Source organism: Camelina sativa, chromosome 10 (assembly GCF_030686135.1).
Source record: "Camelina sativa cultivar CO46 ecotype springtype chromosome 10, ASM3068613v1".
Classification (NCBI taxonomy): Eukaryota; Viridiplantae; Streptophyta; class Magnoliopsida; order Brassicales; family Brassicaceae; genus Camelina; species Camelina sativa.
In genome coordinates this window covers 12,660,064-12,685,419 of record NC_141889.1, presented here as the reverse complement: position 1 = coordinate 12,685,419, position 25,356 = coordinate 12,660,064, and the positions used below count along the sequence as shown (strand labels likewise).

Below are 25,356 nucleotides of genomic sequence, written 5' to 3'. Positions count from 1 at the left end.
TCTACTGTTCTACAATAAAAAACATCAAAGTCATAACAGGATTCTTCGAATGCCACTTTTTTTTTTAGACCTAGAATATTGGATCTACTTAGTATTAGATTCTCGAGTTTCACTTTCGATCTAAATGTTAGGTTTATGATTGGTTTACAAAACAATCAGATTCTTAAACATTAAAGGCTACTTAGTCTTGTGGAGAGAGATAATAGACACCGTGCGTACGTACCTCAGCCGTGAGGATCGTCGTGACGTACGAGAAGAAGCCGTGAATGAGCGATTTGGAGAAATTGACGACAGTTTTAGGTTTACAAGCACTTTGTGTTCGCTAACCTTCCACCTTTAGATTAAAAAAATAAGCATGCTTTTATTTTCTAAATTACATAGGAAACGTTAATGCTTACTTATTTATTCTCCTACATGTTCATTACTAACGAAGATGATTAAAATATATACTTTACTTAAGTGTAATTTTTTTTTCGAGCAACATATTGGTATCAATGGTGGTATTATTAGGTAACCGGTTTAATGAAAGAAACCATATCCCAAATAAAAAAATATTGAGCCGGAGGGATTTGGTTAAGGACAAACGAAGAACACACAATTTACTGCTTTACCGGTTCCTTGTTTGTACTTTGTAGGATCATATGTATGGTCGATTTAATTTGCTTCTGAATTGTATTTCAAGACTTTCACGTCAAGATGAGAATGAGAAGACAGAGAGAAAGTTATCTAAGAACTATTTCTTCGGAAAAGGTAAATCTGGAGACAATGAAAGTGAGAGGGAGAAGGATGTTTGACATTCCTAATGCACACGAGTATGAAGACAACTATCCAATATAGACCAAAGCTTCTCTCTATCTCTAGATACTTTGCTTCACTTATGGCATCAAAAACACATTTTGTCCAGTTAAGGATCAGCAAGTAATTTGAAGAAATATTCTTTGATTAATCATTGAGGCCCTGCAAGCCGCAACAGATTTACAATTTTGATCTTGTTAATCAAAATACTGCTAATTTTTTTTGGTGTGGACAAAGCAGAGCAACCAACTTTGCTTTGGAAAGTAAAGTCTTTTGTGAAATCCAATAAAAGTAAGTCAAAGGAAGAAGACTAAAGATATGATTAGGGTAAATCTTAAGATTAGATCAAATGCATCTGTGCTTACAGATAAAAACAACACCAACCTAAAGCATAATCTAGAACACAGCTTCTCTATTGAGAGTCTCTACTCTCGAGCAAAGACTTAAACTACACTAACATTTCTCCAATTTGTTCAACAGTAGATTTTATAACTCTAGTCTAGTCTAGTCTATCTATATAGCTAAAGCCACATCAAGTAACCAGATTAGACGAAATGATTAACCTAACCTCTGATTCAATAATGCAAATGGGCAAATAAAAATAACAACTTTTAAGATACCAAAATCGAGTAAACATCACAACAAAACATAAGTTTCTTTGGAGAATGAAAATATAAATTCTAAGAAGAGTCATCTCACTCACAAGTCCATACTCATAAGAAATACAAAAAAAAAAAAAAAGAACAAACCAGCTTAACGGTAACTCTTCTGGAAACGAGCACGAGCACCACGACCACCAAACTTCTTAGGCTCACACCTCCTCGGATCAGCCACAAGAAGAGTCCTATCATACCTCACCAAGATATCCTTAATCTCCTTCTTCGACTGCTCATCCACATACTTCTGGTAAAACGCAACCAGAGCCTTGGCTATGCTCTGACGTATAGCGTACACCTGAGAAGTGTGACCACCACCGTTGACACGGATCCTCATGTCAACACCAGCGAAACGGTGCTTTCCGAGTAGAAGCACAGGCTCGAACACCTTGAATCTGAGGATCTCAGGCTGGAACAGCTCGATAGGGCAGCCATTGAGCTTGATCAAACCAGATCCACGTTTGCAGTGGGTGACTGCCACTGCGGTCTTCTTCCTTCCGAAGCATTGCACAGATTCAACAGCTGGTTGAGTCGCCATTTTCTGTTACTTACTTAGGGTTTTTTTTCTCCTTGCCGCCGCGACGAAATGTAAACCTAATAATGCTGGAGAGGCTTTTATACTAAGTTAACGAATTCGTGGTTTTTTAGGTTTTTACTAATGGGCCTGTCTTTTTTATATGGGCTTCTATTTCTCCGATCCATAAAATAGTTAGACCCATTTCGACCTTCATATCAAAAATTTAATATAAAGTTTTATATTCAATTATATATCTCAATAAATAAAAATTGAGACGTTACGTGAAATTAGGAGAATATTTAGATATTTTATTAGAGATGTTGACATATAAAAAAAAAAAAAAAAACCTGAACAATCTATCTTCTTCCTCTTTGCTCTGTTACTCATCATCATCATCATAATCATCAAAAACTCTTGTTATTCTTGTGATTTTCCAAAAGAAATTTGGTGTGTTACTCAGCTTCAACACACAACTATACTTTTTTTTATTATTATTTTTAATATCAAGAACCTTTTTATTATTATTTTTAATATCAAGAACCTTCAAATTTCCGTCTCTCTTTTATCTGTTCCTGAACATTTTTTTTTTTTCTATAAATCAGTTTACCCGATGGCGATTCTTGTAAATTTGTTCCAAGTTAGTACTACTTCAAAATTTCATCACAAGCCCATCCGAGTAAGCTGATGTTTTCAGCTCATTAAGCCCATTTGACTATATATATATATATATATATATATATGTAGTTCATCATCAAACCATTTGGGCGATTCTGTGCTTACAAAAAAAAAAAAGGAGAGGTAGTTACGTTTCCGTCGATCGTCTCGTCGCTGCTGAAAGCTTCATCCCAAATATCTCCGGTGATAAGGTTTCCGATTTTTTTTGCTAAATCTTCCTCCAATTATGCTAGATCTAGCTCCAATTTTGTAGAACATCTTGCTGATTTTGGTAGATATAGATCTCTGTTAGTCTCTTGCTAGGTTCCCAGATTTTACTAGTTTCATCAACTGTTCTTATAACTCGATCGTCTCCACTACGGAGGAGATTTGCTAAATTTCTTCTTTAACTCGATCGTCTTCGTAAGGAAGGAGATTTGTTAAAATTGTTCTTTAACTCAATCGTCTTCGTAAGCAAGGAGATTTGTTTAATTGTTCTTAGGTTGCTTTATACTTAGAATTGGTCTTCTCTGCTTAAGAATCTTTATCTCTCTGTTTCCAGATCTTTAAAGAAATTTTCTTGGTTTAGCAAATTTAAGGACAAAATTGTTCTTCGCAATTGCTTAGTTTAGAGATGGTCTTCTCTGGTTAAAAAAACTCATCTCTCTGTTTCCAATTTTTAGGTTTTGATGTTTCCACGCTAGTAGTGTTAGTAGATCTTTCAATGTTTTCTTTTGTTTTGTTTGTTTGTTTTGAAGAATGAAGATGATCTATGAATGCGCACACTGTCGTCAGATGATCCCCTTTGGAAAAAATGACTTTGAGTTGGAGTTAAACTGTCGAAATTGCAAATTGAAAACCTGTGGAAAGGTACAATAATAGTATTTGCAACAGTTTTTTTTTAGTTAAGTTCTTCTGTGGTGTGGTGTGGTATGTGAGCTCAACAATGTCTGTTTATTTTTGTTTTCTCCAAGTGCAGTGCCTCAGACGTTCTCATTACCCGGCATTGTGTCATGAGTATGAGAAGTGGTTATTATTCCGGTCTACACCACCTTTCCAAGGAACCACTATTCTATACAATCTTCTTCGTGATTATAATACTAATCACTGGGATTATCATAATATGGTAAAACTTAATTGTTCAATTCAAACAATTCTTATTTGGTTTTTGTAATTGTTTAAACTTGGAAGAATCCAGTTTCTCAAAATTAGTTTTCTACATCTTATGTTTTAGCTATTTCGTTTGTTGGACGAGGTTCAAACTGCTCATGAACAGTTTTCTCCAGAGTTTTATCAGCGTTTCCACAAGCGCCTCATTCTTCCTTTTGATCAGGTATGATATATATATATATGAACTTTGTATATGATGATGGACCTCTGTTATTACACTGATCTTATATTGAACCTGTACCTGTTTAATATTAATGCATGCCAGCATCTATTTCTTAAAAACTGTTGTTTATGAAATGTTTGTTTGCAGATGCGGGAAGTTGTTGATTTCAACCGTTGGTTCCTTCTCCATGCTGCCTTCAACCCCGTCGTAGAGTCTTCTCTAGCAAATGAGCATAATCTTCTCTCAACGCGAATGACTGCTTTCATAACCAGTGTTCCTCCAACCGATTTGGCGCCAGATGAGTGGACTGCAAGACTACAACAAGTCGACATGATTAGTATCGATCTTGGTGTGTCGGTTTCCAAACTGATCTTTGGAATTCCAAAGGCACATAATATGGCGGATGTGCAAGAATCACGCAAGGCCGTACATTACTGGACATCAAAGATGGTATCGTGAAATCCTTCCTTGTTCACAAGGTTCTTGATTCGAATTTCTTCTTTTGTTTGTGCGTGACACTTGGTTTGAAACACTACACAATGTTGTAATTAATTTGGTAGAAATCTTCTCATCACTAAACTTCTTTTTTCGTTGTCAATATTATAATTGTGGCTCTTCTTCTTATTAAGTACTACTCCTATTTTACATGATTACGAATTACGATACTTTTAGTTAGTGACTTGAATAATGCGGTTCATACACTAATTAAGGTTGATTAAATCATTTTCACCAAAAAAAAAAAAGTTTGATTTACTCATAAACAAAAAAAAAACAAAGTGATTAATCAATTCAAGTTTTAATTAGACTACCAATCAAGGCCCAAAAATAAAAGGCCCATTAGAAAACGAACACATTTGGGAACTTATTGTTCGTCGTCGTAGTGACGGTTCAACTTCTATTGATTTCTCTCCTCCAAGTCGTTCGTTGTTTCTCTCGACGTCACGGCGGATCTCTCTCAAGCTGAGGTACGGTACGGTACGGTCTCTCTCTCTCTCTCTCTCTCTCTCTCTCTCTCTCTCTCTCTCTCTCTCTCTCTCTCTCTCTCTCTCTCTCTCTCCCATAGAAACCCTAACTAGTCCGTAGCTTTAATCAACCTAATCGGTAAATTTGATTGATAGTATTATTAGAAACCAAAAATGTCGATAAGAAGAATCTGATCGTTTTATTGTTTTGTGGTTTGTTCGTAGAAAGAAAGAAAGAAAGAAGAAGAAAAAAATGTCGCAGAACGATCTAGATCTGGAAACGATGATCGACATAGCGGCGGTGTTCATCTTCGAAAACGGAGTTGAGTATGAGGAGGAGCTATTGGAAACGTTTCCAAGTTACAGCTTTGTGGATAGCTCAGATCCTAATCACGGACTCTACCAGAAGAGGCTTATGGAATACAGGAACGGGACTCACGATGAAGCTGTCATCACTACTGGCGAAATCGTTGAGCCACCTCCAGGTAATATCAAAACCCTAATCGAGAGAACTGCGGATTACGTTTCCAAAGAAGGTGACAAGGCTGAGAAGATGATCAGGGACTATAATTTCAACACTGAAAGATACCAGTTTATGAAAAGATCAAATCCTCTTCACGCGTTTTACCAGAAGAAGCTTGCTGAGTACCGTTCTCAAAAGGATGATGATGATGGTGATGAAGTTGTTGTTGTTGTTGATGATGAGGCTGCAGCAGCAGCACAACAACCCTTACCCAAGCCTCAGTTCATTATTCTGCCTAATTGTTTACAGTTGCGTCTTCCTCCAGAGATGAGTCTCAGGGAGTTTGATACGATGAAGCTCACAGCTCACTTTGCGGCTTGGTATGGGAGTGAGTTTTGGTTGGGTTTGGCTGAGAGAAATCGCCCTGAGCTTGGGTTTATGAACTCTACTGATAGAAGCTTTCGTCAGTTTACTGAGCTTGTTGTTGCGTATACCAAAGTGTTAACTCCCCTGCCTACTGATGTGGGACAAGAGCTGAGTGATAGTCCCGCTTTTCTGAAAGCCATTATTGATGCTTTTCTCAAACGTATTCAGTGGGATCCTGCCCAGCATTATAAATGGCTTGAAAGAGGAGAGCAGGCTATGTTGGATTGGCATGCTTCTGTGGCCAATGATTTTGCTAACAAGGACCAGTTTCCACCGCTACCAAAGCAGCCTCCTCCTCCTCCACTACTTGAGGAACCTAATCCAAAGAGGCAAAGGCTTGACGAGTCAGCGCCCCTTGTTCCAGAAGACCAGTTTCTTGCTCAACATCCGGTGATGTTCTCCTTCTTAATTACATACAGTCCTTTCCTCTGCTTTACGTATGTGATAGTTGTATATTCTAACCATTACTTTTTTTACATCATTTTTACAGGGTTCGTCTACAATCAAGGTTTCGGTTCCCAATGCTGATGGTGGGCAAGTCGTCATTGAGATCACAGTGCAGTCGTTATCGGAAAGCGTGGCAAGTTTAAAGGAGAAAATAGCTGGGGAGATCCAAATTCCAGCAAGCACACACAAGTTAACTAGTGGAAAAGCCAGGGTTTTAGAGGACAACGACAAGTCTCTTGCACATTACAATGTTGGACCTGGAGATACCCTAACTCTTTCTTTATGAGTTGATCCATAGGGAAATAAATTCTTCTCAATCTCCTAGCTCTTTTAATGACTACTGTCTTTAGTAGTACATGTTTAAAACTATCTAGCTCTCTAGTGACTTAAGTTTGTGTTGGATTCTTATCTTAAGAGATCCTTTATATAGACTATAATATGGGATGGCATACTCGTACGTGGTCATGGTTAACCTCTTTTTAATTGGTGCACAGTTTGGTTCCGCTTCCAAGGTTTTTACATAGTTAAAACACATTGAACTGTAAAAAGCAACATGATTTACCTTGAGAATACTTGTTCATAAATGAGTAGTATCATTTTCGGTAGTAGCCTTGACGCTATTTATATAATTTTAGATAGTAGATGTGGCACCTTTCAATATCAAAAGTAGTTATTGTATTTAAAGATTCACCCGTATAAAAGTATAAATACGCATTAATATACATATTGACAAAATGACCATTGTGTATAGAAAATTACGTGTATGTGAAGAGAAAATAACACATTTCCAATAGATTATTTTTGAAGGACAAAAGACTTTTGACAAAATTTAGTTCAAGATGATAAATCAATCATCATCGTCGCTGTCGTGATCATTGCCTTATCATATACACTTTTAGTTTATTCACGACAGCTGCCTAATTTATTTTAATATTTTTTCTTTTATTTTTGTGAATCTTTTTCCCATTATTTTGAAATAAAATAACAATTGCCATACATATTTATTGTTGACATAGTCATAGAGACACAATTTGTTTAGCCAAACTGTTTACGTATCTTTTTAGTTGCCATATTTTTTCATGCATATAAAAAAGTGTTACTCAATTATTGCTAGCTCGATTATCTTTGTTTAAGAAGAAGAGATTGCATCTTTGGTTATAGTACTAGTTTCATTAAATTGCTCTGCATTTCTACGTAAAATACTAATAAAAAGTAGCGGTCAATTTAATGTTGGTTTTCATTAAATTGGTTTCGGTACTTTTAAATTTCCCTAATGGTTCTTAAGAAAAAAAAAACACATTTACCCTCATTAATTTTTTTTTTTTACTTGTGTTTGACCTGGTTCAAAATTTATCATGGGTCCGCTATTGGTCAAAACTATGATATCCATAAGCTATGACTGAATCTTGTTTATTACTTAAATTAGATGGCATCATAAGTTTCTTTATCAGTTATAACAATGACTAAACGCACTACTTGGTAATATATTCTTAGGTCAAATTAGTTTCTTTCTTTATATCGAGTTAGCCGACGTATCTGTTAAAAATTACTTTATCGTTTACCTTAAGCTTAATATATTTGGTAAGAGACTACAAGGTTACTATATCAAATTAAGATCCACACGCAATAAAGAAAAACCCAAAATATAGGAAAATATATCAACGTGTGGATTCTTCATAAAAATTAAAGAATTATTGGTCCTTAGATTTTTTAAAAGTGTGTCAATTGGTTTCGGTACTTTTAAATTCTTGTTTACAATCAGTACAAGTCATGAGTTGTTGGGTTCAAGATTTCAGAGATTTAATCAAATAAAATGTAGTATTTAACAAACTTTCTGAGTATACTAAAATTAGTTTTATTGGTTTATATATTGAGTTCACATCTTCTAATATTTTTTTCTCATAAAAACTCTTTCAAAATAGCATATGCATGTTACCGTGGAATTTTCAAAGTTATTTTCTTTTCAAAAATCAGCACCTTTTGTTTTTTTTTAAAAATGTCAACTCCGCTCTATCGTATACGTATAAGGTTACGACCATCCCTTTTTCTTAGTATAATATCGGTATGTACGCAACATGCAGACATTCAGTTGCACACACACACGATGTTTTAGCGTAGTTTCACATTAACAACTACCATAAGACCTATAAAGATGAGACTGCCAGAAGATGAGATCTTAACGGATATATATGAACATAGTGACTCTTAATTACAATTTTCAAATAGCTCTAGCGTGTTCGAAACACCCACCCATATTAGTCGCGCGACTTTTTATTATAATATTAATAAACATTATTCTAGCAATACATTATGTTTCTTCTTTCAGACGCACTTAACCCACAATCAGTCCACAATAATATATAACCCCCTCTTAACGTACTAAACATATCACCACCTCCCCATAACACAGAATTCACATCACCTTTCCTAAATTTAATTCCAAGATTGAGTTATGGGTTCTGATGAAACCAAATCAACGTTGGACACCGAGAAGTCGACCGTGCCAGGATGCGGCACCAATACGAAGAGTTGTTGGATTATCCAAGTTTTGCTAAGAATAGTTCTGTTTGCAGCCACTTTGACATCGATTGTGGTAATGGTTACAAGTAAACAGACCACGAATATATTAATCCCTGGAACTACCAAACGGATTCCTACTGCCAATTTCACCAATTCACCGGCGCTTATGTAAGTTCATTAGTTAACTCATCTACTATATATATATATATATATATATATAATTTAGTATGTTCGTCGAAGTTGATTGATTATCTCATAGTAAACGTGACTAAGGTTCAGAACTCTGATTGGTATTATATCATAGTCAAGTCAAGTACATCATTCGGAATTATGATTTATTGTACTTTTTGAAGTAACGTTGTATGGCAAGTACCTTACCTTGGAATACACCTTGTTTTTTTCTAGCACGGCTCTTAATTAGTAGACCATATTTTAATATCAAGTAGGAATAAGTCATGTCAAATACGAATAGTGTATAACAATGGCCATTAAAAATTTGGTCAGACCATATGGTATTTTCCCCCTCTCTATAACACTAAAAAAATATTAAATTTTGAGAAACCAGGGATTGGTCATACATATATGAATAAATAGATGTAGCATTGGCTAAAAGTTTAAGCATATAACAAACAATCTGCATGACTGCATGCAAGTGCAACTGCCCAATAGTATATGGCTTTTTTTTTTTTAATATACTGACTTTTGCATGCGTGTGGGAGTAGTTGAGATTTCGAAACAAAGATTTTGGAAAGTCAAAAGTAAGTTGGAGAAAGCTATATATATTTAACGAAAAAGACTGAAAGATTATATCAATGTTCAATAATGGTATAAAAGCATCTTCAAAAAGATTTTAAAACTGTATACTTCTTTAATTTAATTTATGGAGTATCTGATAAGTGAATCTTTTTTTTGTTTTGTTTTATGCGTAGATACTTTGTGGTGGCACTCTCGGTGGCTTGCATTTACAGTATTCTATCTACAGTTGCTACCGTATCTGCTTTCAAGAAGCCTTCCTCTTGCTCTGCGATTCTCTTGCTCAACCTTGCCATTATGGATGCGGTAACTAATTAACCGTAAAAAATGAAACCATAAATTAACTTGGACTTTTTTGGGGTAGTATTTTTATTGTAATTTAAAAAAAAAAACAAAAAAACAACTAAAAGCATTTCAATTAATTTAGGTGTTATTAAGACAAAAATCACTTTATGGTAAACAACTAAATGTTTTGTTCTATTATTGAATATTCAACGACATCGTTTTTTGGGCAGGTGATGGTGGGGATAGTGGCCTCAGCGACCGGAGCGGGAGGTGGAGTAGCTTACCTTGGTCTGAAGGGAAACAAACAAGTGAGATGGGTCAAAATATGTCATGCCTACGATAAGTTTTGCCGTCATGTTGCAGGCGCCCTAGGCGTCTCATTGGTAGCTTCGATCCTCCTCCTCCTCCTCTCCATCATCTCTGTGATCTCCCTCTACAAGAGAATCCGTTGATTCACTCTCTTTGTGTTCTTTGTTTATGTTTTAGTCAATTCATATTGATCTTGTACTTGTTTCTTTGGTCTCTGTCGAAGTTGACTTTTGTTTGTTTAGTTTCATTAGTGTTGTAGTATTAATTTCTTCGGTTTTGTATGATTGTGTGATTAGTTTATTTGTAACCCGAGGTTTCTAATGAATCTTTTGAATGTTATTTTATGTTTGGATTGATGAGTCGTTAATGACCAGTCTTTTTATCGATCTGATTGGTGGAGTTGTGGCTAAACAATCTTTGGCAGACATAAAGAAAAGTTTTCTGGTTGAAGAGGGTAAGAGATTGCACTTCTTAATTCCATTCTTAAATAATCCATGTTTTAGAAAAAATAATTGTTTCACAAAGATATAAAATTTTAAAGTTTTATATATGTGTTATTTATTAGTTATTGGTGATGAAAACTTTAAGAAAAAATTGTTGAACAGTACTATGCTTTAGAGTTATAAAAAATTTGTAAAAAAAAAAAGAAAAAAATACATTGAGCATAATCACATTCTTGTATGTTTGATTGATATGTATGAAAATTCTAAAAAATGAATTTAATCAATTTATAGAATACAGAGTGAATAGTATATATAGTAAAACGTAACGGTTCAAAGATGATTGTGATTAATAATTATGTTATAGTGGCCACTGACCGTTACAGCTGGTATTTGTATTGTCACGATTGTTTTGATATTTTATTTTCGTTTATTAGCGTAGCCCCACGAGAACCCATAATTTAAGATTATCTATTAAGTACAATTTAACTACTTATGTACATCTTTGAATCTGAATGCGAGATGTTCATGACGACGTACATACCAATTAACAAGATCGTAATATAACATTTTAGCTTATGATTGCGTGTAAGAAACCTCTACTTGTCAAATTTAGAATGTGATATTTTTAATCGCAATTAATATGTGTACTTTACTAGATACTAATACTAATACGGGTTATCCAACGACGACCTAAGTATCCCATTAGTTTGGAATTGTTTTGACAAATCATAATAATTAAATAACGAAAACGAAATGTTTTTTCTTGTGAACAAATCTGGTAATTCAAATGATTGATACTCACGGAAAATTAATAAAGATGTAATGAAAACGGATACACGAGCTCATTGCCTCATGATTACCAAAGACATTATAAGATTTTACACGGCCCATATATACCGTTATACGTCTGTCTCAAACAAGGAATATTGAAGAAACAATAATTCAAAATAAAGATATCAGTTCTACTATTTCTATTATACACTGAAAGTGTAATGTTAGGAAAACGGTATATTTTAATCTGTATTATTTGAAAAGTGTATATTTCTAGCTAGACAAAACAAAACAGTGTATTATCCAACCTTAAACTCCAACATAATTTAAATTTACTACATAATCTTCGAAGCTTTATTCATAATCTTACATTGACACAAATAGTGTTAGTCAACTGTTAAAAATAACTGAGTCATATGACATAAACGATGATATGTCAAGATCTTTGGTTTAGAAAGCTTAAAACGATGTTGTTTACAATAAAATGTTAAAATAACATCGTTTTGAATTGGAGAAAAATCTTAAATTAGAATTGATTTTTTTTCACGATTCTTCTGTTCTTTCTTTCTCTGCTTGGCTAAAGCGTTTATACTTCTCAATTTCGAAGAAATAAAATGGATAATCAAAGAAGAGGTTTCCCCAAAAGATGTTAATGTGGAGAAGAAAAGAACGTCAATGGTAATATAACCTTTTTATATATATATTTTTAATATAAAAACCAATTTCTATTATCAGTTTGATCATTTTGTAAGGAAGAATGTTGTGCATTATGAAATCACTTTGCTAATTTTTAGTATATGAAGAAAATCTAAAAAATAATTAGATATAAATTCTTGGAAAAAGCTAATATATATGAATTTCTATGTATTATCTCTCCATCAAGCTTTTAAATCAACTTCTGACTTATTGTGTTTTTCTCTATCAAAATATTACCTAAAAACAGTAAAGAGACTCTATCACTTTCTTTGGGCAAAGTGATATGCTCAAATTTAACCCTGAGATACTCTCTCAAATTAAGAGATCAACTGTAGTATTTAGGGATCGAATCCACAAAGACTCCAGATTCACACAATAGATTTAATAATCTTTTGATTATGCTAAACCAAAATATTGTAATTAAATTGCAAGTTGAAATAGAAATAAATAGTTGTAGAATTCAGAAGAATGAAACGCTAGGCCTAGGGAAATTCTCAGGAAATCATGGAAAATTAGATCAATTAATTAAACAAGACGGATTCAACAATTAAGCACAATTCTTGAACTCTAAACACAATTGTAAAATAAATCAGTTCTCACTACAAATATTATCTAAATTTAAAACCAGAAAATCCAATTCTCTTTGTTAATTTCTAGGTTAAAAATCAGCAATAAAATCAAGTTTAGATAAGTTCACAAAATTACTAAATCAAATCTCTTTGCAAGAAGTAATTTTGCTCACCAAAGGTTTTATCAGGAAAATCAGTTATATTCTCATATCAATTAATAATCCTAAGATCTGAATCCAGATGACTAATCAAAGATCTAGCATTAAGAACAACCTATGGTGAAGAACAAGAAAGATAATGAACCCTAAATAATAACAGATCTAATAATCCATGAAATCCCTAATGAGAAACCCTAAACCTAACAAGCAGATCTACTCAGACATAATCAATGAAACATAAAACATCTTCTGAATAAATTGCATTAAGAAAGAGATTAAAGAAGAAGGAAAGGAGTTCTGAATCTTCTTTGAAGGTGTCTTGATTCTTCTCTCCAAAAGCTCTCTAAAAATCTCTCAGGGTTTTGCTCTCAAATGTTGCAGGGAGAAAAATAAAGCTTAGGTCTAAACAATGACCTAGAAAACATATTTATATTCCTAAAACACGTTCAGGGACTAATGATGCAAATATGGAAAACTTGGGCAACTTTGTAAAACTTCCAAATTTGAAGACTTGTCTCGTCTTGCATGGGTGTCGACCGATGCTCATGTGGTGTCGATCGACGCTCTTCATATAATCAGACTCCAAGTTGATTTCCTCCGGTTAAATGCTCCAAAACGATCCAACTTGCTCCATTTCGACCCATCCGTGCCAAAATCCTATCAAGACTCAAAAGACTCTAAAAATACCAAAAATACTCTATAAATAAGACTTATATCATGGCTAAAAACACCTAAAAACCATGATATATCAACTCCCCGAGACTTAGTCTTTGTTTGCCCTCAAGCAAAACATAAACTTAGACCTGTGAAAAAGGTTTGAAAACGCGAAAACTCCTTTTCTTTTTAAAGTAATACCATGATCATCCAAACCATAATCCATATGCTTAGCAGATAAATTCAAATCGAACTACCATGTACTTCTCCGTTGACATTCATAGCATCCCAAATTCAAACCAAATTCCACTACTTCCTCCATTAAGCCTTCATCAGTGGGTCTCATCAATTTGATCAATGTCAAGAACCTTCTAAACTCATTCCCGTACAATACCATAACAAGCAAGACAATATCTTTAATACCAGTGGTACTCTTTCTCTCCCCCAGACTTATTCTATTCTTATCCTCCTTTGAGCATTGCTTTGCTGTTTTTTTTTTTTACTATTCTTTTTTTTTTTCTGAAAGTTGTAGGCGAATAATGGGGTCATAGGTAATTTACCTACCTCTTGCTTCTAAGCTTTGTGTGATCATTTGACTCAAGATTAGAATAATGAGGTCTAAGCTTACCTATCTCTCTAAAATGATCAAAATCATCTCATCTTTTATTCTCTCTTTTTTTTTTTCAAACAAAGCTCTCAGGAATAATCTCTTCAAACTAAATAAGGGAGAGGAGTACCATTTTCTTTTGAAAATCTTACTTGTCAGGTATGAACAAGGAGTCAAGCTCTATGAACATCAGTCTCCTTGATAAGGTAAAAAGAAAAGTGTAGAAGTTACCTCAGACTTTTATGGATTCAGTTGGAAATTTAGATGTCTCTGGTTTACTGGTCATCCATTGGATTTTCCATTAGTCGGATTAGTGGATTCAATCTGCAGCATTAATCAACCACGGCAATACACCTAAAAAGAAAAATCATAGTTCCCAACAAAAATTTTGACTCAATAAAACAATTTTTTTTTTTTTCTGAATCTCAAAAACAAAGACGTAGTTAGTAGCTGCCTCTCCCAGACTTAAACAACACTGTACCCAGTGTTATCAAGTAAGAGATTGGTGAATAAAAATAAAAATAAATCAAAAGAGAAAAGAAAAAGAAAAACCTACCAGTGGGTTGTCTCCCACTAAGCGCTTGTTTTCAGTCATTAGCTTGACTGTGTCGGATCTCAGGCATCCAGTTGATCAGAACATGGAAATGAATGCTTTTGAAAAGAATGTTTCTTCATCCAAGGTGGTGTGTAAGCTTTAGGTGCATGAGGTTTTCCAAGGATGCGAGGATCATGACCAGGGCGGGACGGAGGTATGGGTGGCTTTCTTTTATGTCCTGCAAAATCATCAACAGAAGAAACAAGCGCTCTACAATAATCTCGTGGCTTGGTTAACTACAAAACAGTTTTTGTACCTTTGAAATTCTTATTGATGATAGGAGAAGGTTTAGGAGAAGGAGATGCATACCTTGGCCTTACAAGTGGGTTCTTGACTGTAGAATGGTGAGATTTCAGCTTTACAACCGGTCTAGGACTTGCAGCTAAGGAATCAGCTCGAGAATCTTCGGTTTTGGACAAGTCTGGACGTTCTCGTGGAGGTGTGTCGATCGATACTACAGCTGGATCGATCGATGCTGAGTCTGCAACCCGTGTTTCTTCAAAAATTCTGCAACTTTCCTCAGCAATTCGTGTTTCCATAACAAAAACATCATCTACCAGCAGCTTGTCATGGATCAGAACCTCATCATTGTCTCTAGTACTGATTATATGATCTCCACTCCAATCTTCAAGTTTAACAACTTGCTTACTTACTTCCTCAATCGGCTCCAACTCCTTGACATACCCAGCAGTAATGTCTCCAGGAAGCTCTATGATTGGATCATCATCAGAAGCAATTTCCACAGAAAATGTCTGACCATCAATAGTGGGAGCTCTTCTCAGCTTGTCCATCTCAAAGTTCATGACCAAATCATCCACATTTAGAGATATGTGGCCCTTCTTCACATCTATGATGGCACCAGCTGTAGCCTAGAAAGAACGTCCTAAGATGAGAGGATCACTAGGCTCTTTGTCATATTCCAACACCACAAAATCAGTGGGAATCATGCAATCTCCAATCTGAATCGGAACATCTTCTAAGACACCTTCAAGAATCCTTCTAGATCGATCATCTAAGATAAGAGAGATCTTAGTTGGCTTGAAATCTATCATTCCGAGTCTCACAGCAACAGAATGTGGCATCAAGTTGATACTAGAACCAAGATCACAAAGAGAGTGATAAAACCTTCCTGGGGAGATAGAACAATCAAGTACAAAGCTTCCAGGATCTGGTAACTTCTCTGCAATCCTACTCTGAATCATTGCACTCACTTTCTCAGATACAACCACTTTCTCTTTCCTCTCTTTCTTCTTCTGTGGAGGCTGATTCAACAGAATTGAGCTGACATCCTTGGTTAGCAAAGCTCCTTCCTCAGGACTTAAACCATTGGTGACCATTCTCTTGACATACCGCTTAATCCCAGGAGAAAACTTGACAGCATCAATTAAAGGCATCTCAATCATTACCTTGTCCATCATAGCTTTGCATCTAGTTTCCTCAAGCTCTTGCTTAGATCTCCTAGGCTTAGGAAAAGGGACCTTAGGCTTATAAGCTTGCTCTGAATCGATTGGTGGAGCTGGAACTGAAATCGGAGCTGTTTGTGGAGTGCGTCGATCGATACTGATGGAGCATCGATCGATGTTCTCGTCCTGGAGTGAGTTTGTCTTGATGGATGGTGACTGCATCGATCGATGCATTGTGATGGCATCGATCGATGATGGTTCTACTTTCGTCGTATCATGGTTTTCTTCCTCATTCACCAGAATTGCATTGCAAGCATGCCTTGGATCCGTCTCTGTTCTTCTAGACACAAGTTCCTCTTGTCTATTGACAGTCTCAGCAGTCTGAATCACTTGATTCTCTAGTTTCTTGACATGAGTGTTTAATGCATCGAATTTCCCACTAAGCTCAGTGTATACAGAATCTATCTTTCCATTGTAGTCCACTGTCAACTTCTGTTGACCTTCCAAAATCTGTCCAATCATTGATTACATCTTGCTCTCTGAATTAGGTGGAGGGAGGGGTTGGTAAGAAGAAGAACCATAGTTCCTAGTGAAGTTGTTGTTTGGATTTCCTGAGAATGAATTCTTCTGACCAAATCTCTGATTTTGATACCCAGCTCCATACACATAGTTGACATCTTCTGTAATCTCTGGCTTTGGCTTAAAAGTCTCAACATCTTCAGCAAAATGGACAGACTTCTTTCCCACAAGAAGATTGTGCATTGTATCCAACTTAGCATTTACTGCAGCAAACTGATTTGAATCATGGCCTTCATGTGCTCTTTTCCGCTCTAAGTCTGCATTCTTGGTACTGTTGCTTGATGCTAGCCTTTCAATCAACTGTTCAGCTTCATCTGGATACCTTGTCTTGAAGTTCCCATCACTAGCAGCATCCAAAGCCATCTGATACCTCCAATCAATACCACTGAAGAAGATACTAATCAACTGTACCTCTGAGAACCCATGATGCGGACAATCTCTCTGGTATGCTTTGAACCTTACCCAAGCAGCTTTGTAAGATTTAACAGGTCCTTGTCTAAAGGTGGAAAGCTTAATCCGCAGCTCATAAAAGTAGTTCAAGAATGCCACCTTGATGTCATGCCAGTTTGTCAGAGATCCCGGTTTGAGTTGTCTTAGCCAATAAGAAGCTTCCCCAGCAAGTGAGTAAGGGAAGAGCTTGCAATAGAGATAGTCCTCTGTGACTCCATTGGCCTTGATGCTTGTGACTATATCCTCAAAATGCTCAATGTGGTCTAGAGGCTTCTCATGTGGCAGGTTCTGGAATTGCCTTTGTCCAACAAGAGCAAAGTAGGCAGGCTTCAACTCAAAATCATTCCTTGGGAATGGAGGAGGGACAATTGCGGAGCGGTTCTCATAGAACAAGTCTGGTCTGTTGAAATCCGCAAGAGTCTTGACAAGCTCTCCATTATTGTCCAGTCGCCTCTGAACATTCTCTGCATCGGCTCTGGCATTGTGTCGATTGACGCCAATGTTGCGTCGGTCGACGCCGTCTTGGTTGTGTCGATCGATGCCGTCGTTGCATTGCTCGATGCCACGTGCATCATCCTCAATCACGACGAGTTCTTCATGAATAACTCGTCCGTCAGCACCAAGTTTTTGGCCTTGTTCGTTGCGCACATGACCCTCTTGATCCCTCAAAACTCCAGTCGCATCTGGTCACAATATGATTGTATTGGCCATCTTCACTGACTTGGCTGCTTTTGTGTTATCACGCTCTAGTTGTCCTAACTCTTGGTTTGTAAGCTTAACAACTGGACCAGTAGGATTCTTCCTAGTGTTAGGCTTAGGCATGTACCTGAAACACACAAGAGAAAAGAAACAAAAGCGTGTGAGTAAAACAGAAAAATAGAAATCTAGACAAAATCAAAGACGTTAATCTAATGGTGAATCAAAAGAGTCCCCGGCAACGGCGCCAAAATTTGATATGCTCAAATTTAACCCTGAGCTACTCTCTCATATTAAGAGATCAATTGTAGTACTTAGGGATCGAATCCACAAAGACTCCAGATTCACACAATAGATTTAATAATCTTTTAACTATGCTAAACCAAAATATTGTAATTAAATTGCAAGTTGAAATAGAAATAAAGAGTTGTAAAATTCAGAAGAATGAAACGCTAGGCCTAGGGAAATTCTCAGGAAATCATGGAAAATTAGATCAATTAATTAAACAAGCAGGATTCAACAATTAAGCACCGTTCTTGAACTCTAAACACAATTGTAAAATAAATCAGTTCTCACTGCAAATATTATCTAAATTTAAAACCTGAAAATCCAAATCTCTTTGTTAAATTCTAGGTTAAAAATCAGCAATAAAATCAAGTTTAGATAAGTTCACAAAATTACTAAATCAAATCTCTTTGCAAGAAGTAATTTTGCTCACCAAAGGTTTTATCAGGAAAATCAGTTATATTCTCATATCAATTAATAATCCTAAGATCTAAATCCAGATGACTAATCAAAGATCTAGCATTAAGAACAACCTATGGTGAAGAACAAGAAAGATAATGAACCCTAAATAATAACAGATCTAATAATCCATGAAATCTCTAATGAGAAACCCTAAACCTAACAAGCAGATCTACTCAGACATAATCAATGAAACACAAAACATCTTCTGAATAAATTGCATTAAGAAAGAGATTAAAGAAGAAAGAAAGGAGTTCTGAATCTTCTTTGAAGGAGTCTTGATTCTTCTCTCCAAAAGCTCTCTAAAAATCTTTCAGGGTTTTGCTCTCAAAAGTTGCAGGGAAAAAAAAATAAAGCTTAGGTCTAAACAATGACCTAAAAATCCTATTTATATTCTTAAAACATGTTCAGGGACTAATGATGCAAATATGGAAAATTTGGGCAACTTTGTAAAACTTCCAAATTTGAAGACTTGTCTCGTCTTGCATGGGTGTCGACCGATGCTCATGTGGTATCGATCGACGCTCTTTATATAATCAGACTCCAAATTGATTTCCTATGGTTAAATGCTCCAAAACGATCCAACTTGCTCCATTTCGACCCATCCGTGCCAAAATCCTATAAAGACTCAAAAAACTCTAAAAATATCAAAAATACTCTATAAATAAGACTTATATCATGACTAAAAATACCTAAAAACCATGATATATCCTAAAGATCGATCTCTTTGGAAAGCAATTTGCCTATTTGCCGCTACTAAACGGCATCGGGGACTTCATATATTTTGCAGCATCAGAAACTAAAATCCAAAAATTGTTCTTCGGCGAACTTGACAAAATCACAAATCTAGTGATGGTCCTTTGACTTTCAATTTTCTTTCAGACGATTTTCGTGGATATTAGAAAGTTATATTATTCTAACACCGATTGATATGGTCGCATTTCTACAGACATTAAATTCATATTCTACATTGTAATGATCATTGTATTATAAAATATATATTCCACTGGAAATTGAAGTATATATAAACTTATTTTTTAATTATATCTGTTAAGACCGTAAGACTAATTTATTAACACTGAAATTTAGAATTAAAAAAAAAACAAGAACAAATGCATTATCATGAGTTGGTGCAGAACTGCTGAAGGAATGGTGCATAGCTTCCGTTGCAACAAGCTTGCTAGTTGCATGAACACATAGATTTAAAGAGGACAATACACGAACCGTTGTTGGAGCTTAAGCCAACAACGTGGTAGATTTAAAGAGGACAATACACGAACCGTTGTTGGAGCTTAAGCCAACAACGTGGTAAGTAAAAAATTTATTAACATTAAAACCAAAAAAAAGAAATAAAAAACATTATCTATTTTCTTAACCAGTATATATAAAACAATAATTAACATGCAACGGGGAAAATACTAATTAAGCTTTTTTGTAATGTGATATAAATATTGTTACGTACAAATCTTGTATAAGTTAGCACGTGTCACTGTTTCTCATAAACACGCATTCGAGTTGGTATTATACATAATCGTATGGTGTATGAAGAAGACTCGCCGTAAATTATTTCGCTCTTTAAATTGAGTATTCCCAAAGCGAGCTGTCAGTGTCCACACTTGCCAACTGCTATTGTTGCATTAAGTTGTTCATGATCTTCAATGGATGTCCCCACACAAACTACCAATCTTTTTTTTACAATCCAAGTTGCTTAAGAATTTAACATTTGTGACTGTTTTTTTTTTCTATTAAAGAATTGTTTACAATGATGGTTTAGATCATATGTGAGATCCTCAACTGATTGATTATTGGTTCTCCAAATTCGGATGAATTATATGTGATTAGTTTTCAGAGACTTGAGTTTGAAAGTATTTTGTACAACTATAAAAATATTAAGATATTTTGTTTGATGGAACTGAGAAAAATAAATATAAAACAATGTAATGTTTTTGGTTATTGTATCAGACTAATGTGCTGCTCATAATTTTTAGTATGAGGTTATGTTTGATTTCCCATTATGTACATATAGCATTTCACATCCGGTCTTGTAGGAAAAAAATATAGGAGTAAATTTTTGCGAATTTTTTTCTGATTCTATGTAAACTAATTTTTGTAATTTATTTTATTTTATGAAAATATATATTTTAATAAAAATATAGTTTTCGTATAGCCGTTTGTTTAAATTAAGTAGAGTTAATATCATTTTATTAAAATATATATGTTTTAATAATAATATAGTTTTAGTATAGCCATTTTTAAAAATTAAGTAGAGTTATATCTAGGTATAGAGAGTCACATAAGATTTGGTTATTAACCTTTTATTAGTGGTTGATGCCTATAATTAAAGCAAAAAGAAAAAAACTGTTTTCCCTTCTGTATTTTACTTAGAAATATAATGAGTCTATTATGTCAGTATTATACTATTATTTCTCATCATTTCGTTATGAATCTTATATAGTGACAACAATATTATTGCCACCGATCATTTTCACACAATAGCTAAAAATAGAGACACTTGCCAAACTTAGAATCAATTTCCATTATAGTCAAATCACTCAAAAATCGACAATGACGATGTGGGCAATCCGAAAACATATATTTTAGTCTTAGATATCACATATATCACTCTTCCTTTTAATTTAGAAAATAATTCATTAAAACATATGGAGTACGAAATAAATATATTTTGTGTTGGTGTTTTACCAAAGTAATTCTTACATTGGTTTGACTGACATACGATACCAGTACTGTTAATTTACCTATTTGATAACCTAGCTACACGAACACACCCTCAAGTCAAATAATTTAACAATTTTTTGTTTTGTTGTTCACAACGTTCTAATTATGTATATGTATATCCATAAGGTTTGCTTTTTTTCCCTTTCGTTAAATTAAAAAATTTCTCTCCCGCGGTGGCGCCACATAAAGCCACGTAGACGTCTATATTAAGTGAAGTTTTATTTATATTATCATCATGCAATACCAGTAAACGTATTCAATATATATATACTCGTCTCTCCTTACATCGAGAGCATCAATAGCTTAGAAGAACATTTATTCTCACTTTTTCTCTTCTCATTTTGATCATCTTCACTTGTCTCTGATCCCTAAATGGAACACGAGAGCAAGAAAAATATGAATGGGATGGAGATGGAGAAAGAAAGGAAGGAGATCAATGGATCGAGAAAAGGAGTTGAGTTGACTTTGAGAGTGTTGGCATTGGTCTTAACAATGGCGGCGGCAACAGTACTTGGTGTCGCAAAGCAGACAAAGGTTGTGTCTTTTAAGCTTATTCCCACTTTACCTGCTCTTGATATCACTACAACCGCCAAAGCCACTTACTTGTCTGCCTTTGTGTAAGTCTCTTTTTTACTATTTTACCATTTTCCAGAAATCAAAAAAATGTCAAACTGGTTATTTAGTGCACGTTATTAGCTCTATATGTCGTCTAGACATGGTTGAAATATACATCAATGACGGATAAACATGATTAATTTGATTAGACTCTTACGGTTGGTTGCATGCGTAGGACTGCTGAACTAATATTTTGCATAATTGACCTTCTTAGATTTATGGGGTGTGTAGAGTATTAATAAATGTCTAACTACCAAAACAGTGACACAACATCAATGTTGGCCCATAGCCAATTTTAACGGCCTTTTTCCTCAGCTCTTATCCTACGCTTTAAAATTTACTGTCCAGCAGTTCTAGCTGGCATGACCATACACGCAGAGCCTGTATATATATATCTTAATAAATTTACAAACTATAGAAACATTAATTCATATACTAATTGCTAAACTGATACATATTTTTAATTTTAATCTTTTGATGGCAAGAAAAAAAAGATAAGATACATAAAATTCAGTAATGAGCAATGTAGCATTACAAATGTTGTAGGTACCACATTTCAGTAAACGTGATAGCTTGCGGTTACACTGTGATCTCGTTAGCGATTTTGATGATCAACAAAGGCAGAAGAAGCAAAGGGTTGTTAATGGCGGTTTTGCTAGGAGATTTATTGATGGTGGCTTTGCTGTTTTCCGGCACCGGAGCGGCCGGAGCAATTGGGCTAATGGGTTTACAAGGGAACAAGCATGTCATGTGGAAAAAAGTTTGTGGAGTTTTTGGAAAATTCTGTCACCGAGCTGCTCCTTCGCTTCCTCTCACTCTTCTTGCTGCAGCTGTCTTTATGCTTCTTGTTGTTCTGGATGCTATCAAGCTTCCTTAAATTGTTGTTTCGGTTTCTGTTTCGTTTTGTGTGTTGTAAAATAATTATCAACAATCATGAACATCTTATGTTTTTAATCATATTGTTTTCATGGTGAACCGACCAATTATTCATATTTCGAAAACTATTTTTTTTCCTCATTAATAGCGACATGATAAGGTATATCAGTTAAAAACAATTCTTCTCGTGTTTTTCTTTTTTTGTTTTGTTTCTGTCAATTCTTCACGGGAAAATATTTAGCGTGAGATACAAGAAATTGATCAAAAAATTATATGGAATAGTTTAAACTTGCAAACCTGTGGAGCAACATTCTGAAAAGGTTTAAATCGATCATTCAGCTGAGAAGGGCCAAAAGTTTCGACAGCATCAAGCCGTCGGCACCAAAGAAAGATATAAATTTAGGAGAGTCATATACGTAATAGAAATTATCTTTTGCTGATCAAGTACAAGACTTACTCGAGTTAATTAGCATAAACTGCCCAACAATTTTCCGAAACCGAAACATCTCACCTAATCGTAAACTTAACATTTTTTTTTTTGTGCGAATTCACATATAAAGTCCAAACTAACGATATCCAACTCAAATTTATTCGGTCGCACTTTCGAGTACCATTTTTTTTTGCTTACTAATATTAACCTTATATGACATGTACAAGGAACACACCGAGCCAAAAACTTCACAGATTTGTCTTTTCTTTTTCCCAAGTTTCGATTTGAATGTCTATTCACACTCTTGTATGCCAAAAAAAAATAAAATGTATTCACACTCTTTTTCTACATATTGTATTCACATTTCGGTTCCCATACTACTTTTCTCTTCCGTAAGATGAGAATCTCTCTCGCGCCACACAACACATAAACTCAAAGCCACGTAGACATCATTACTACCATCCACACATTATGCGTATCCAGTATATATACACGTCTCTTTTACTTACATCTATCATGAGAAGCTTAGAAAAAAAGTCCAATAATTGTTTTTTCTCTCTCTCTCTCGATCTCTCTCTTTCTTCTAATTTTGAACCCTCTTCACTTCTTTTTTGATCCCTATGATGGAACACGAAGGCAATAACAAGGTGAATGGGATGGAGATGGAAAAAGGAAAAAGAGAGAGTGGGTCGAGAAAAGGAGTCGAGTTAACGATGAGAGTGTTGGCTTTGATCCTAACAATGGCGGCTGCAATAATACTTGGTGTCGCTAAACAGACAAAGGTTGTTCCTCTAAAGCTTCTTCCCACCTTGCCTCCTCTTGATGTCTCTACAACCGCCAAAGCCTCTTACTTGTCTGCTTTTGTGTAAGCCTCTCTCTATTCTTCCTCCTTTTCACACACATGTGTGTCTCACTTTGGCATGTAGACTTCGGTTCTCTCAAACGCTAATTTTGCGGTTGCCGTTGCATTGACACGTGAAAGTTAGAAATGAAACAGAATTGTAGAAATCAATTTTGTTTATAGAAAAAATGCGAAATTCCAACATAGAGATGAAACGGGAGGTTCCTATGATATTTAAGAAGTTTATAGTTGAAACTTATTTATCTGCAAAAATATACACATTCAATAAAAACGTAAAAAACAAGATCGAAACACGAAGTATAACAAAAGGAACCATAGTTTTGTATATGCCTGTGAATGTTAGATATAGGGTTAAAGCTTTTTATTCTTATTTGCATGTTGTACATATACTGGTATAAAAATTATATTAAAATACTAAATTATTGTAATATAAATTAATGTATTTTACAATTTTAGAAAATATTATATGTAACAAATTCATTGATACTACGTTCATAAATGTCCAACAACTAAACTGTAATACAACAGTGAAATTGGTCCATAGCCAATCTTTATCTGACCTTTTCCAGCTCTTTTTTTTAGTTTATAATTTAATTTACAACAGTTCTAGCTAGCATGACAAGAAATGCACGGTCTGAATTAATTTTGTATGCATATCTATATATACATACAATTAAAAAGAAAACTAGACACATTAATCCACACATTTTATAAATTACTCTTTAATGGCAAAATATATATACACTAGACATGCATGCACTAAATTGAGAACTAAAGCAATATATGATTTCAAATATTGTAGGTACAACATTTCTGTAAACGCTATAGCATGCGGTTACACAGCAATCTCAATAGTGATTGTGATGATGAGCAAAGGCAGAAGAAGCAAAGGCTTGTTAATGGCGATATTGATAGGAGATCTAGTGATGGTGGCTTTGCTATTTTCCGGCACCGGAGCATCCGGAGGAATCGGTCTAATGGGTAAACAAGGGAACAAACATGTGATGTGGAAAAAAGTTTGTGGCGTTTTTGACAAATTCTGTAACCAAGTTGCTGTTTCAGTTGCTATCACTCTTCTTGCTTCAATTGTGTTTATGGTTATTGTCGTTCTTGATGCTATGAAACTTGCTTAGCTTTTTTTTTTTAAAGTAATACCCCTTTTAACCAGAAAACGGAATAAGGTTTTCTTGATTTACTCTGTATCTTCACGTCGGTTTGTGTTATGTAAAGTCATCATCATCAATTATGTAATTGTCTATTTGTTTTCAATGTTTGAAATTTTCATTGTCTATTGTGAGAAAGATTATTCAATCTTGACAACTATTCTCATTTACTCACTATTATTCAATTTT

At 34.8% G+C, this 25,356-nt stretch overlaps 5 protein-coding genes and 1 pseudogene across 9 annotated transcripts; 5 read left to right on the top strand and 1 right to left on the bottom strand.

Moving 5' to 3' along the window:
• Positions 1-1,391: 1,391 nt before the first annotated feature.
• Positions 1,392-2,064, bottom strand: LOC104718842 (small ribosomal subunit protein uS9x pseudogene; annotated as a pseudogene). The gene has a single exon (XR_015568473.1). The product of XR_015568473.1 is annotated as a small ribosomal subunit protein uS9x pseudogene (transcript).
• Positions 2,065-2,228: 164 nt separating this feature from the next.
• LOC104718841 (uncharacterized) lies at positions 2,229-4,583 on the top strand. Of its 2 annotated transcripts, XM_010436642.3 has the most exons (7): positions 2,229-2,415; positions 2,571-2,605; positions 2,713-2,834; positions 3,381-3,492; positions 3,602-3,748; positions 3,857-3,955; positions 4,103-4,583. In XM_010436642.3, the coding sequence occupies exons 2-7, from the start codon at positions 2,579-2,581 to the stop codon at positions 4,412-4,414; spliced, it is 819 nt and encodes a 272-aa protein (XP_010434944.2). In that variant the 5' UTR covers positions 2,229-2,415; positions 2,571-2,578; the 3' UTR covers positions 4,415-4,583. The 2 variants fall into 2 exon arrangements, with proteins under 2 accessions (XP_010434944.2, XP_087326249.1); XM_087470123.1 differs by having other exon boundaries at positions 2,258-2,605.
• Positions 4,584-4,811: 228 nt separating this feature from the next.
• LOC104718839 (putative splicing factor 3A subunit 1) lies at positions 4,812-6,718 on the top strand. 3 transcript variants are annotated; one of them, XM_019230619.2, is made up of 3 exons: positions 4,812-4,930; positions 5,143-6,196; positions 6,297-6,718. In XM_019230619.2, the coding sequence occupies exons 2-3, from the start codon at positions 5,171-5,173 to the stop codon at positions 6,537-6,539; spliced, it is 1,269 nt and encodes a 422-aa protein (XP_019086164.1). In that variant the 5' UTR covers positions 4,812-4,930; positions 5,143-5,170; the 3' UTR covers positions 6,540-6,718. The 3 variants fall into 3 exon arrangements, with proteins under 3 accessions (XP_019086164.1, XP_019086165.1, XP_010434942.1); XM_019230620.2 differs by having other exon boundaries at positions 4,822-4,920; XM_010436640.3 differs by having other exon boundaries at positions 4,833-4,925.
• A 1,787-nt stretch (positions 6,719-8,505) lies between these two features.
• Positions 8,506-10,474, top strand: LOC104718838 (CASP-like protein 1D1). The gene is made up of 3 exons (XM_010436639.3): positions 8,506-8,941; positions 9,703-9,832; positions 10,042-10,474. Exons 1-3 carry the CDS (start codon positions 8,706-8,708, stop codon positions 10,261-10,263), a joined length of 588 nt encoding a protein of 195 aa, XP_010434941.1. The 5' UTR covers positions 8,506-8,705; the 3' UTR covers positions 10,264-10,474.
• Positions 10,475-21,188: 10,714 nt separating this feature from the next.
• On the top strand, positions 21,189-22,811 carry LOC104718837 (CASP-like protein 1E2). Its single transcript, XM_010436638.2, has 2 exons — positions 21,189-21,838; positions 22,383-22,811. The coding sequence occupies exons 1-2, from the start codon at positions 21,594-21,596 to the stop codon at positions 22,711-22,713; spliced, it is 576 nt and encodes a 191-aa protein (XP_010434940.1). The 5' UTR covers positions 21,189-21,593; the 3' UTR covers positions 22,714-22,811.
• Positions 22,812-23,554: 743 nt separating this feature from the next.
• On the top strand, positions 23,555-25,295 carry LOC104718836 (CASP-like protein 1E1). Its single transcript, XM_010436637.3, has 2 exons — positions 23,555-24,007; positions 24,807-25,295. The coding sequence occupies exons 1-2, from the start codon at positions 23,763-23,765 to the stop codon at positions 25,135-25,137; spliced, it is 576 nt and encodes a 191-aa protein (XP_010434939.1). The 5' UTR covers positions 23,555-23,762; the 3' UTR covers positions 25,138-25,295.
• Positions 25,296-25,356: the final 61 nt, after the last annotated feature.